This window comes from Parus major, chromosome 19, assembly GCF_001522545.3.
Source record: "Parus major isolate Abel chromosome 19, Parus_major1.1, whole genome shotgun sequence".
In the NCBI taxonomy this organism is placed as follows: domain Eukaryota; kingdom Metazoa; phylum Chordata; class Aves; order Passeriformes; family Paridae; genus Parus; species Parus major.
In genome coordinates, this window is record NC_031787.1 from 9,153,486 (window position 1) to 9,166,929 (window position 13,444).

A 13,444-nucleotide genomic window follows, 5' to 3' on the forward strand; every position below is an offset into this window, starting at 1 on the left:
AGAGCTGAGCAGAACAGCAGGTCTGGCACAGGAGGGGGTACACTGCAGGGCTCTCTCTTGCTTGCTTGTCAGGGACAAATCAGGAGAAAGGCCTGAGTTCATGGGGTTTTTGCTTTTTTAAATGGTTCTGATTCCCTTTGCATTTTTAGTGCTACTGGAGGGATTTTCAAGACTGTGCTAATCTGTGACATAACTCCGTTGAAAAGCAGCCTAATTGCAGGAGTTCTTTAGCTCAGTGGTGAGAGGAACAATGCTCTGTTTCTCTGTCTCCCCTCCCCTCCCCTCGCTCCCCCCAGTCCTCTCCCAAATAAAGCTGCCATGCAGGGAAGCACAGAAGCTCCCAGGCTCTCCTGTCAGAAATAGAGCAGCAGCTCCAATTTAGAATATCTGCTGACTCCTCTACTCCTGAGTGAAGACTATTTTTGCTCAGTGACTTGCTCTAGACATTGTGAAGCTCAAAAGCTCTGGTGATTATAATTGCTGGGCTCCTTTATTTCTTTGAAAAACTATATTTAAAATGAGAATAATGACTGCTGGTAAAATCCTTTAGTTCTGGAAGAGATTACAGCAATAACAATGCAGTGTTTATGGCGCTGGGCAACAGCTAAAGCTGCCGAGAGCTCGGACAGCAGAGAGCCGGTGACGCTGCGCCGGGTGCGAGGGCTGGGCTGTGCCGACCTTGTGGGCCTGCAGGTAGGTGGGCACTGCCAGCTCCCAGTCTGGGATCCTGTTGGCTCTCTGGGAATACACAGTTCTCAGGGGTAAGGAAACTTGGAACCCCCACCCCAACCTGTGCTATTTCTGTGGCTTTGTTACTGTTCCTCTAATCGGTTGCCAGACAGATTTTTATCATAGAAAGTGGTAGCAGGCTCTGTTCTGGAGCTGGGCTAATGTGGTGCTGTAACTTGCTTTTTTAGTATTTCTCTAGTGAATGCTGGAGTCCTTGTTTTTGCTTAGGAGTTGTAAGCAATTAATCTAATTGATTAATTCTAGAGACCGATTGTATGTATAGTTGAATACCAAAAATGATGTATAAGTGGTTAAATATGGTGGATTGAAAGTGAGCAAAGAGGTACTTGAACTGAGACCTAGAAAAAACAGGGCAAGGAGCCTTACAGACAGAAGGCGTGTTTATGCTATGTAGTCATCTCAAGCAGGTAAAAGTTGCTCTGAAAATGGTCCTAGAAAAATACATTGATCTGGATTGTCCTGCTTGCCTTGGGAGTTGGTGTCAGGAATTGGGAGGGGAGTGGGAGGGAAGGAGAATGAGAACAAGAGTGCTGTCTCCACTCTTGAGCTGATGGAAGAAGTCTCCTGCAAAGCTATTTTCTGGGTTCTGAGTTTGGAGCATGTCTGCCAAATAGAAGAGACTAAAAAAAATTCTGTTGGCTTATTTTCTTCAGCGCAGAAAGCCATTTTCTCTGCCTTTATCACTGTGCTTCCCAGAAACATAACTATTGTATTTGTTCCCACATGTAAATTGTCACTGTCTTAAAAATTAACTTAAGAACAGAGTCATCTTCTTACCATCTTCTGAAGCATGTCTGGGCCAGTCCTGCTGGCTGTGGAGCAGGGGTGCCAGTCAGTCAAGCTTGGAAAGCTGTTTTTAGAGTGGGTAACTGTCATACATGGGGAGGGGCACATCCTGCCCGGGGTCTGCTGGCCATGAGCAGGGCTGTGCCACCAGGAGCAGGTGGAACAGGGCTGCAGTTGGGGCTGCTTTGTGGCTGTTCCTTTTGGGAACAGATTTGAGTCCCAGTTGTGCCCTGGCAGCCTTTTCTGGGATACCTCCTGCCTGCCTGTGTAGCCCATCCCCAGCCAGCATTGATGCCAAAGACCTGCAGAGCAGAGCAAGGCAGGGGCAGTGCTGGGCATGGCGGGAGCAGAGCAGGCAGGGCTTGTGCCTTGAGCAGGAATTGTCTGCCAGGGGCCTCGTACTGCCCTGTGAAGATGCCTCTGTCGTGGGTGAACCACGGGCCTGGGGCTGCTGTGAGCCCCTGCAGAGGGTTCTGTTTGCACAGGGTGGCCCAGCTTGTAGCAGATCTGTCATTGGAGGAGTTGTGAGGGTTTTTTGTGAGTGCATCCTTTGGATGGGGGATAGACGAGGCAGATCTGCCTACGCCTATCAGGTTTCCACAGCTGTATCCTCTCATCTTTTTCTGTCAGTGTATCTGCATGAACAGGCCATGAGGACCGTGACTGTTTGTTGGGGATTTCCATGGATCTGGCAGCAGGAGCTCTGGCTGGCCCACCAGATAGCAGAATCCTGGCTGTGCTAATTGTGTGTATGCAAATTAGCTCTGTCCTGCAGCCTTCCTTGAGCTAATATTCCCTCACTGTTCCAGCTGAAGGCCCCTTCCCAGTGTAAACAGCTCTTGGAAAATAGTCTCTACCACTGCCAGGGTTCCCCTTCCCTGCCATGGGTTCCAGGTGCCCCTTGCAGCCTTGGCCACTGTGAACCTTCGTGGCTTGAGGTCAGCCCAAGGGATCTGCAACTGCTACACCTGGCTGCCACAGAGGAGTAGTGACAGCAGCTCTCTTGTCCCCAAAGAGCCAACTGGACAGAATGCCCTGAGCCTGTCAGCTTCTTGCCAGCCTCTGCTGCGAAGTGAAACAGTGAGGAGGGTGATGTTAGGTGAAACCATGGCCTGTTTATGCTCACAGCTTAATGCAAGCTGGAAATTTCAAGTGAGAAGGCTTTCCATTTTATTGCCCATAAAATCTCTAGGAATTTAATAATACAGCAATTTTTCAGTACCTTCATCACTGGGCACCAGAAAAATAGTGCAAAATAACAACTAGCAGGCACAAGATATTCTTAAGAGCATCTTTACATGCTTTGCTTAGAGCTATCAGTGGGAATTTAAGCACCTTATGTAATGGGCTTTCTCTTCTAGCATCTGCTGTTTCACGGGAGGATGATTGGAGAGGGAATGTATTGATTTTAGAGGAGGCATTTGGGGCCTTGACAACTGTCCAGCTCCACAGGAAGAGCTGTGGCTACTGGGTCAAGGAGCAGGTCAGGCTGATTTTGCAGAGTGCCTGCAGCAGCATTAGCTACGTAGGCTTATCTGCAGGGTGGAATCTTTACCAAAAATAACCCCTCCACTGTGTTAGATACCAGCATTTTTGTCATGTTTCAGGGATTTAAATTGGACACTAGACAAGATTAAAGACTGTTGTGAACTCTTCACCCTGAGTAATTGAGACTGACCCTTGGATGGCTCCTTGGATGCATTGGTACTCACTTTTCTCTCTTTAGACATGTGCACCATGAAGTGCAGTCTGTGTCTGATACGCAGGAGGGCTTTAGGGAAAAATCCTCTTACCTGTTGTAGGGAGGAATAATTTCCTGCTTTGGACTTTTTAGCATCTCTTCTGCTGAGCAGTGCATGGTTAGGCTTTAGATTTTGCTGGCAGTTATGAGGTGCTGAAGATTGAAAGCAGATTCTGTTTTCTCCTGCTTTTTCTCTCTGTTTTTAAATCTGACCTTATTAGTAGAGTACTGTCTGAATATCTTGCAGCTCTCCCTGTCAAGACAAGGTGTGCTCAGGGAGGTGGCGTTGAGCTTGGTCCTAATGCAAGCCTTTAATCTGCATTTTTAAAGCTGTTTTTAAAAGTCTCAGCACCCACTGAAGAAGCAGGTAAAGAGAGATCAGCTGGACTCACATTTCTCACTCTCAGAAGTGAAGAGTGAGAGTAAGGACCCTGTGCAAGGGTCCAGAGCTGCACTGAGGGGCCAGAGCCCCCCACATGCCCCTGAGTAGGGGCCCTTCTCCCCCCACAGCACCTGAGCCAGGGCAGCAGCAGAACATGTTTGAGAGCCACCCTGAACTAGTGACCCTCCTCACTGTCATACTGCCTGGGGGGTGACACACAGCCAAGGCAGAGCAGGCCAATCTTACAGGGATCAGGTTGACCAGTTTTATATTAAGCCACCACATATGTGCAGCACATGAGTGGCTGTTTAAAGAAAGCCTCTTACTTCCCCTCCCTCCCCCTCTTTGAAGGCTTATTTCTTTTGTCGCGTGTCATGGGGGCTGGCAGCAGGTTCAGAAAGTCTGAGCTCTCCCAGCTCAAGGTCATTTGGATTGTTTAAATACAATCTCCTTTTCTGTACTTCCTACTTTCCTACAACTTGCTATTCTGTCTTTCTAAAATTCAACTACTGAGCAGAAGAGGAGCTTGGGCTCTGTGTGGGTGTGGCCCCCTCCGGCAGGGTCTGTGTAAGAGAGAGCAGGGCTGCAGAGCTGGGCCTTGTGGGGACCATCACAGACCAGTCAGCTCTGGGCAGAGACTGTGTTCTCCAAAGGGATGAGGCAGAGGAAGAGCACCCTGACACTTAAGAGCTCAAGAGCTTGACATCTTAAAAAAATTGTTTTCTCTGCAACCAGGAAGGCTTGAATCCTTGATGCAGCTTGAACGTCGGTTCCTGCCACAGAACAGGCATTGGAGAAACCAGATCCCCAGCAGTGCAGCCACCAGTGCCACCCCAGCTGGGCCTGCATTCCAGCTACCACTGGCTCTGGTGGGAAGCTCTGCTCTCCTGAGGAAACCTTGGTTTCTTCCACTTCACCAGCTAGCTTATTAACAGTTCTGATAAGTTGCTGTGCATGAAATCCTGGGAAGTGAGGGGATCCTGAGCAACAGGACTGGGGAGCTCCTGTTGGGATCTGGAATGATGCTCCTATCTACAGCAAGAGCTACGTAGTCTGTGTTGTTTTCTTAGAGGGGAATGCTGAGAGTGAGGAAATGTTTCAAAGTAATTCAAAACTGGCATCACTGTAATTCCACTTACTCTAACACTGTGGAACAGTATGAAATAAGATAAATATTTTTGCAAGACATTGGCTTTTCATTGTGCTTCACAGGGCACCACTGGCTTCCTGGCTGCAAGAGCACCTGGGCTGGGGTAAAAAATGTCTCCATGTCCAACTAAACCTTGATCCCTGTTTGCCCCTGTCTCCTTTAGAGTGCTGGTGTCCTTCTACCGAGGGCCTGGTCCTGCATGGCAGAACAAGGCTGCTTCTGTGAGCTGCCAGGGAGAGGAATTCAGGGGGTGCTGGGGGAAAGACTGACTGTGAGAGAGACTTGGTGCAGTTCTGGTGGCACCAGCCCAGCTCAGCTGGGGCTCTGTGTGAGCAAACTGTGCTGCCTTCTTGCTGGGGTGTTGGAATTGTGGAAACACATTACAGGTCCAGCTCTGAGCACCTGGACCCCTGGGAGTTTTGTTTTTTGGAGTGTGATGGCAGGGCAGGAGACAGATTTTTCACTGTCTCTGTTCTTTATGAATTTTATCCAAGTCATTCAGGAACAAGCTTTTGGGGGCAGTCTTATTCCTGTGTCATGGTGGTGCAGATGTGCAGAAAAATGAGTAATACCCAGCATCAGTTGTGATGTCTGTGCTTTTGCTATTCTGCAAAGACTAGTTATAGATATACAATAAAAAAAAAAAAAAAGGAAAATCTACCCAAACTTCATTGAACTCTGGCTCTGCTCTGGTCCTGCTTCGTGCTTACTTGCTCATTTAAATTCCTGGCCTCCCCTTGAGTCAGCTGTGTTTTGTGTTTCATCCAGTTCAGGGCATGTGACAGAAGATACAGGATGTGTTTCTTAGACTTCTGCTCTTTCTTAATTTATTCTTTTTCTTTGCTCCATGCTACAGTTACTAAAATTAGGAACTTTGTGTTGCCACCTACAAAGCTCCAAAGGTTGGGACTGTTGAGCACTGTCACAGCTGAAAGTCCTGCATCAGCTCTCAAAGCAAGAGTCTGGGTTAGAAAAGATGCAATTATTAAAGGACATTCAGCACATTCATGTCTGCTTTTGAGTTGGAAGTAGGCTTTAAGGACTAGAGGATTTCAAGCTTTTTGTTTCACCAAGCAGTGAGACACACTTTTGAGCTTCCTCTTCAAATGAAGTTTAAAACCTTTTATATAGACTGATTCCAGGAGTTGAAACTTTAGGATAAAGGCCAAATATTGTGAAATTTGTGATCTCATTGTGAGAATAGGCATCAGGGAGGTTTGTTAAGGCAGAACTTTTCAGGGAAATTCCTGGGTATCTGGGCTAAGTATCCTGGTTTTGTTTATTAACCACAATTGCTGCAGACTTACACTGGAAACATTTGAATGGGGGAGGAAAGAGAGACACAGCTCAGTTCTGTCAGGAAATACCAGATCATTTTGTGCTTTCCAGGCTTTTGTATCTTTTGTGTCTGCCTGATCTGAACCTTATCACTGTGGGGCTTTGGTGTATTAAGATGTAGAAGGAGTTCTGCACAGATATCTCTCCAGGCAGGATACGGGTAAGGCCGGTTCTCTGATGAAGGAAAAACAGCTTGAGGAGGAGGCTGCTATCTTTGTCAAAATATTTCTTTTTTGTTCAAATAAAGAAGTAATTTTCCTCACTGTTTCTGCTGTTCACTTCAGTACTGAAAAGCCAGATGTGCTTATCTGACACTTTTTAAGGTTTTAGACCTGTTTTATTTCTGACTTTATTTTTAATGAAAAAGTTAAGTTTCATTAGTAGCTTTGCCGAAATTTTCCACAAGAGGGGAAGAGTATTTTGGTTCCTTGTAATCCTAAGTGGAATAGCAGAAGATGACCAGTGGCAGAGGTGCAGAGCACACTCACATCCCAGGCAGGAGAGAGAGCAGCTGTGGCACTGCTGGCCCTGTCAGAGAGGGGCTCTGCCAAAAGGAGTGAGCCATGAGTCAGCCCAGGCAGTGAGACAGTGCCACTGCTGAAAGTACCTGACAGGTGACACTCATACACAGAGAGTAACAAAAAGGGGCTTGTCTTCTTTTCCCACAGAGAATACCAGAGGAGCTGACCCTGGATGCCTTACTAGAAATGAATGAGTCAAAGGTGAAAGAAACAATGAAGAGATGTGGAGCCAGAGATGAGGAGTGCTCCAGGCTCAACGGGGCCCTGAGCTGCCTGCGGAAGGTGACGGAGTCAGGTACAGACTGCCTTGTTCTCCTGTGGAATTGGTGTCCCAGCAGCCCAGCCCCATCTGCTGCCTGCCAGACACTGTTTGGGGACATTCTGTAACCATGGTCAGTGTATGGCTCTGGAATGTGCACAAAGGTGCACTGATCAAACCTGTCTAGAGATGTCAGTTTTAGTTTGGACATCAGGTCAGGCAAATAAATGGAAGTAAATGTATATAGAATCCTCTCCTACTCAGTAGACTATATCCTTATTAACCCTTGCTGTTCAGGGTTGTGTATAATGCTCCAGTTCATGCTCCATGGGTCAGCACACATCCTTGACTTATTAAATACAACTAGATTCCTTATAGGTGATGCCTTCCCCAAATATTGCCAGCTCAGAGAGAAACCTTCCCCAAGCACTGTAAAATCTGTTTGTACAAGAGCCTCTCCCAGCAGACTGGTACTCATGCACCACATCTTTCTTTGTGCAGTTATCAATCTGTCACTGAAAGGTGATGTTTCCTGCTGGTATTATGACAGTTCATCCATTTGCAAATAGTAAAGATTAGTTAATGGAAAAAGTCAGCAAACAGCTCAGTCTCATATTTCCTTTTTTCTAATCTTTCTTGTCCCAGGCTGTCAAACATTTCCCATCCACACTGTATAAAGCAGCCATTGCTCAGGAGTCATGGCATCACCTCTTAGAAAGAAATGGCATGTTTAGAAACCCAGGTATATGTCTCTCTAAAGATGAAATCAGGCCCTGTGCTGAATTTTCCCAGCCTGAGGCCCTGCTGAGGCCCAGGGGAGATCATTGCCAGGTGAAACGGGCACCACAGCCCTGCCCAGGAGGGCCTGGGAGCCACGGGCTCGGTGCAGGCAGTGCCCTCCTGCCGGGGCCGTCACTAACGCTGCTCTGTTGGACAGCAGGAGAGCCGAGGGACGATGTGCCGATGGCCCTTCCCGAGCGCCGAGACAGCTCCTGCTCGCAGCCGGAGCCCGCCCGGGCCCCGAGTGCCCCGGCCAAGGGCAGCCAGCAGCAGCCGCGCTCCGTGTCCGCGGTCCCGCCCTGCGAGCCGCCGGCGCCGAGCCACGGGCCCTGGCCCTCGGCGGAGACCCTGCTAGAGCCCATCGTGCTGCCCGCGGGCGGAGGCAGGCCCAGGACTCCGCACAGCATCACCGTCACCCCCCCGGCCACGCCGCAGCCCAAACGCCGGCACCGCCTGAAGCCGCCGCGGACGCCGCCGCCCCCCTGCCGAAAGGTGTTCCAGCTGCTGCCCAACTTCCCGACCCTCACCAGGAGCAAGTCCCACGAATCTCAGCTGGGCAACAGGATAGACGAAGTTCCTCCAATAAAGTAAGTTCCCTCCCAGACTGGAGCTGGGGCTCTCCCCGGCAAGGGCTGCCCTGTGTAGGCGGGAAAATATTGACAATGCAGCAAGCTCAGGAGCCTGTGCAAAGCCAGAGGCGTCTGCAAGCCCAACAGCACGTGCTGCAGGCAGCAGCTCCTGCTCTGGCAAAGTGTGTACCTGTCACAGGAATATCAGTGCCTAAAATATACCTATCTTTTCTTCTTTCTAGGTTCGGTAAGAGATTCTCACAGGGGTGTCTGCAGTGCCTTGCTGAGAGAGAAGGACCTGTGCTTGTCAGCTCCCTGTTGGCCGTCCCTGGGCAGCCTCTGGAGGTTCTCCACAGGCCCTGCTATCCCAGAGCTTCCCTTCACTGAGCAGGAGCTTGGCCTGCCACAGAACCGCAGAGTTTTACTTGGTTGCACCTGGTATTATCTAAGATGACACAAGCAAGGCAAAGGAATACTGATGTTTCAAGGGTTAAAGCCAGGGGATGCTTATCTGTGACCTCAGACAGCTGGCACTGATGCCTCTTCCTACAGGAATTTCACATCTAACCATTTAGTGGCTTTGAATATGCATTGCCCAGTGTCTCTGTAATGAAGTTAAGACAGTTGTGTGCAGCTTTCTGAGGAAGCTGCAGCATGTGCTGGAATGTGGGGTGTTCCCTCTGTGCTGAGGAGTCTGTTCATGTGGGAGATGGCTGGCAGGAGCAGGGCTGGGTTTCTCCAGGGCCATTGGGAGTTTTAACCATCCTGAGGTGTGTCCCAGACACAACCTGTAACCTTGGAAACTGATGGAGAGAGATTGGAGCAGTTTGGAAAGTGTCCAAAAGTATTTAAGTATTAAAAAAAGTGTGAAAGTCCAAATAAGGATATTATAGCACTGCACATATAGCTAATGCCCTTTTAAACAAAAATCTCAGGAGTTACTTTCAGAAATAGAAAGACTGCAAAATGAAAATGCCAGCAGAAATCCAAGCATTTCCTTGAGGAGAGTGAGATAATTGGTGCAATAAATGAAAAAGGCATTAGAATAAATGCAAGCAGAAATGAAGGATTTTGGTGCTTCTCTTCATAAAGACCTATTGGCTGGGTTGAAGTCTCTGCTGTGGGCTCTGGTGAGTCCCAGACAATCCCAGACTGGTTAATATTCATTTGAACCCTTCTTTGAGGATTTAACCATTTGACCCAAGGTTAATAGCAATCTTTACTGCTGTGCTGGGATTGTTTGGATGGCTACACTAGACCAGCAACATTGCTTGGAAAAGCAGCTAGCCATTCCAGCCTTTTCCAAGAGGCTGAGGATCACAGATGCCTTTAGGAGCTCCCTGGACTAATGATAAAAGAGACTGTGGTGCCATCTATGGTCAAGTGAGGAGACTGGCTCTGAGCCAGCCCTGCTGCTGGGCTGACACTTGAACATTGGGGTTTGCCTCAGATGTACAGTATTTCTATGGGTTTAGTTCAGGAAATATGCCAGAACTCTGAGTATTGGAGAGGTTTCAGGAAGTTATGTGCTCTAACCACTGGCATGCTGGATTGGCATTTGGAAGTCTAGATCTCCTGTTCTGCACTTAGCAGCTAGTTAAGTGAGCTCAAATGTATGTTTTTGTTTTTCAAGGTCATGCTGGCCCTGTCTAGAAAATTGAGATAATTTTCAGTGAAGTAGAATATTCTGAAATCTACTGACACTGCAGGAAAACTGGGTGATGGTTGTGGTAAACCAATTGGGAGTAAACCAATTAGGAGTAAAGTCTGACTTTCCACTTTAAGAACAGCTTAGACCTGATCAGATGGACATTTGTAATCCCTAAATGTAAAACATCATGATTTATCCAATCATATAGAAACAAATACAAGGGGGGAAACCAGTCAGAGCTGTGCTCCTGTGACACCTCATGGCTGGGGGTGCTGACCTGGGGCAGTGACTCTCGCTTTCTGTGCAGGGTGGTGAGCACATGTGAGCAATGCTTCCCTAAACCCTCCTCTTGTTCTCCATCAGAGCTCTCCCAGGGATCCCCCCAGACGGTACGAAGAGACTTTGGCCTGGCTGTGACTCACAGGTGAGCAGCCCAGGGACAGAGCCCAGCAGCCCAGGCAGGGCCGTGGTGGCACAGGACTCTGAGATGGGTTTGGAGTTGGGTCTGGTTTCTCAGTTGTCAAGTTCAGCTACCTATGAATGTTCATTTGCCCTTGGGCACCAGCTAACATCAGTTTTCCCTCTCTTGCCTCCATTAGGTTCTCGACAAAGTCCTGGTTATCTCAGATTTGCCAAGTGTGCCAGAAAAGCATGATGTTCGGGGTGAAGTGTAAGTACTGCAGGTGAGCACATGGGGATGGCGTCCTTCAGAACAGCCTGGAATTGGACTCACCACAGCCTGCAGTAACTCATGTCTCTTGATGTGACGCACTTTAAGCAGTGCCATCGTTTTTCCAGTCCTTCTGACCCGGCAGAGGGATGCTCTGGCACAACTCACACTTGAGGTTGTCAGCCTGACACATGAATGAGCCGAATTTGTTTCCCTGCCACAGGTTTCCTAACTCATCCTGGGAAAATCTTGTAGTGGGAGCTGGATCCCTAAACAACAGCCAGGATATTAATTTTTGCTTCTCTCTTAGGTTTGTTAGTCCAGAGCACTGAGATTTTACTATTTCACTGTTTCTGGCTGAGAGTCAGTGAAAGTAACTCTATTAAAAATAAATCAGATGCTAAGATAAATGCGTGGCTTTCATTAGCCTAATGACACAATGGGATTCTCCATACCAATGCTTGCTGCTCTGGGGCTGAGCATTCCAGAACTCCCTCTGAGATTAGCATAAGAATTACAAATTAAGGATAGGTTTCCTCTTTTTGGGAAAGAACAAATTGCTATTTAACATGTAATGGTTATCTTTCAGATTAAAATGTCACAACAAATGTACTAAAGAGGCACCTGCTTGTAGAATATCCTTCCTTCCCAGTAAGTAATTTACTACAAATTCTTGGCATTTCAATGTAATTGATGGTATGGAAAGAATAAAAAGTCTCATTAAAGCTGTTTTTCTCCCTTCTCCCACCTGTTTTTCAGTAACAAAAATACGAAGAACAGAGTCTGTCCCATCTGATATCAATAATCCAGTAGACAGACCCACAGAACCCCAGTTTGGAACTCTCCCCAAAGCACTAACTAAAAAGGTAGGAGGTGGCTGGGGAGCTGCAGTAGGGAGAGGTTGGATCTCACTGGTTGAAGCCAAAACAGCACCTTTAGCTTTCACTTTGTAAGACTTAGATATGTGACCTTTTCTCCCTGTTAAACAGGGGCTGTGCAGAACTCCAGGTGAAATGATTGAGCATGGGAACAACTTTCCTCTTGTCCAGCAGACACTGAAGGGAACTCCTCCTTTCTCTTTATTGTTTTCTCACAAGTGACTTTCCCTGCTTTGCAGGACCATCCACCAGCAATAAACCACCTGGACTCCAGCAGTAATCCTTCCTCTACAACTTCATCCACTCCATCTTCTCCAGCACCTTTCCAGTCTTCCAACCCTCCCAGTGCGACGCCGCCCCCGAACCCATCCCCCATGGGCCAGAGGGACGGGCGGTTTAACTTCCCAGGTAAACTCTCTGGCAGGAGACTCTGCAGACCAGGAATTCATAGGGAGTTGTAGGTTTCTGAATACGTGGTTGTGCCTTAAACAAGATGTCTGATAAAATGAAAACGTTTTTCTTGCAAGTTTTTAAAGGGTATCAGAAAGATATCTTTGCAGGAAACAGATTATTGAGGAATGTCTCTCCTTTTCCTTTTTGGAAAAGGACTGAAGAAAAAGCTATTTTTTCTCCTCCTTTCCCCTTTGTGTTGTACAATGCATGCTGCCTGCAACGTGTGCTCACCAGGGGCTTTCAGTCAGGAGGGCAGTGCTTGCTGGAGCAGGCTGTAGAAATCAGAACTGGAATGAATTACTTTACCAGACCCTTCTGAAATATAACTCACAATCAATGCCCATTTTTAAACCACTGTCAAGCATGACTGGTGGAGAGGAGCTTACCCTTCATGCCTTTTGGATTGAGACCCCCAGTGTGCAGCTTTAACCAGAGCTGAGAGGGGCAAGAATCTCTGACAAGGGCAAAGATCTAAACAGTGAGAATAAATATAATTCCTCTGACCTGAAGTCACATGGTGCTCAGTAGCTGCTACATCTGGCCTTCAACACTGCTGAATTTTGCATCAGTTTCTGACCTGTGAACTCACATAGCTGTTAGAGCCTGGTAAAACGGACCAGAGGCAGTTCAGTGTAAGGATTCCACTGCAGCTACTTTGCACTGGGGCAAAGTGCTCAGATTCACTGAAAAAATAAAGCAGGCGGATGGTTCATCATCTTCAGCCTCTGTGGGGACACCTCTGTGAAGCTGAGACATGAGAGCACATCACATCACACCTGATGTGGGCCTGCCTTGCACATTCCTGGGCTCTCCCTTTGTGCCTGCCCCTGGGGATCCAAGTGTGGTGTTTGCCTACCAGGCTGTTTGAGAGGTAGCACAGCTTGTGTTTGATCCTTGTCATCTGTCAGGGTCTTCCCAAAATGCATGTGCTGAAATTCCCCCCAGCAGGCTGATAATCCACTAATCTGTTCCCAGCAGTGACCTGGGACTAATTCATTGAATGCATATGAGGCAGTCACTGATGATCCTCTAACCTGTTTGTGTTGTTTTGTTTTTTTCTCCTGGTATTTTTTTTTTTTTATGTTCCTTTTTTACAAAACCCCAATTAATTAAAAAGCTGCCTACTACCTTCAGCATAGACAACAGTTTATCTTCCCAGGTGAGTTGATTGTTTTAATTCTACTAACCAGCTTCTACCACCAAAATAGAACTTGTTTGTAAACCTCTGCATGCTGCCAAGAACAATCATTCTGCTTTGAAAAACCTGTCAAAAGCAATCCAGACTTTTCTCTTATCTCAGTGTGTACGTAGGCCTCTCTCCCCTAATCTGAGGTAGTGATATGATTTATGTATCAAGATGGAACTTTGAATATTTAGCTCTAGAGCATTCATTTCTTGCTGTGGGATTCTATCCACATCCATGTTTTTCCTTTCTAAAGACTCACTTTTATGGCTCTGTGCCTGGCCAAAAGGACTTTGCAGATAGGTAGGGGAAATGAAAGAGGACTGGGCTCAG

At 47.4% G+C, this 13,444-nt stretch overlaps 1 protein-coding gene across 6 annotated transcripts in view; it reads left to right on the forward strand.

Annotated features, from left to right (window-relative positions):
- The window catches only part of KSR1 (kinase suppressor of ras 1), a 51,045-nt gene that overhangs the window by 29,404 nt on the left and 8,197 nt on the right, over positions 1-13,444 (forward strand). For 4 of the 6 annotated variants that reach the window (XR_001524601.3, XM_015646915.3, XM_015646912.3 and 1 more), the window contains exons 3-11: positions 6,816-6,963; positions 7,865-8,294; positions 8,519-8,523; positions 10,291-10,351; positions 10,527-10,610; positions 11,187-11,248; positions 11,357-11,463; positions 11,715-11,883; positions 13,046-13,087. Coding sequence is in view for 5 of the 6 variants with exons in the window: in XM_015646915.3 (XP_015502401.1) it covers positions 6,816-6,963; positions 7,865-8,294; positions 8,519-8,523; positions 10,291-10,351; positions 10,527-10,610; positions 11,187-11,248; positions 11,357-11,463; positions 11,715-11,883; positions 13,046-13,087 (1,108 nt within the window). In the remaining variant the exon portion in view is untranslated. The remainder of the gene's footprint in view (positions 1-6,815; positions 6,964-7,864; positions 8,295-8,518; positions 8,524-10,290; positions 10,352-10,526; positions 10,611-11,186; positions 11,249-11,356; positions 11,464-11,714; positions 11,884-13,045; positions 13,088-13,444) is intronic. The other 2 variants (XM_015646913.2, XM_015646914.3) reach the window with 2 other exon arrangements.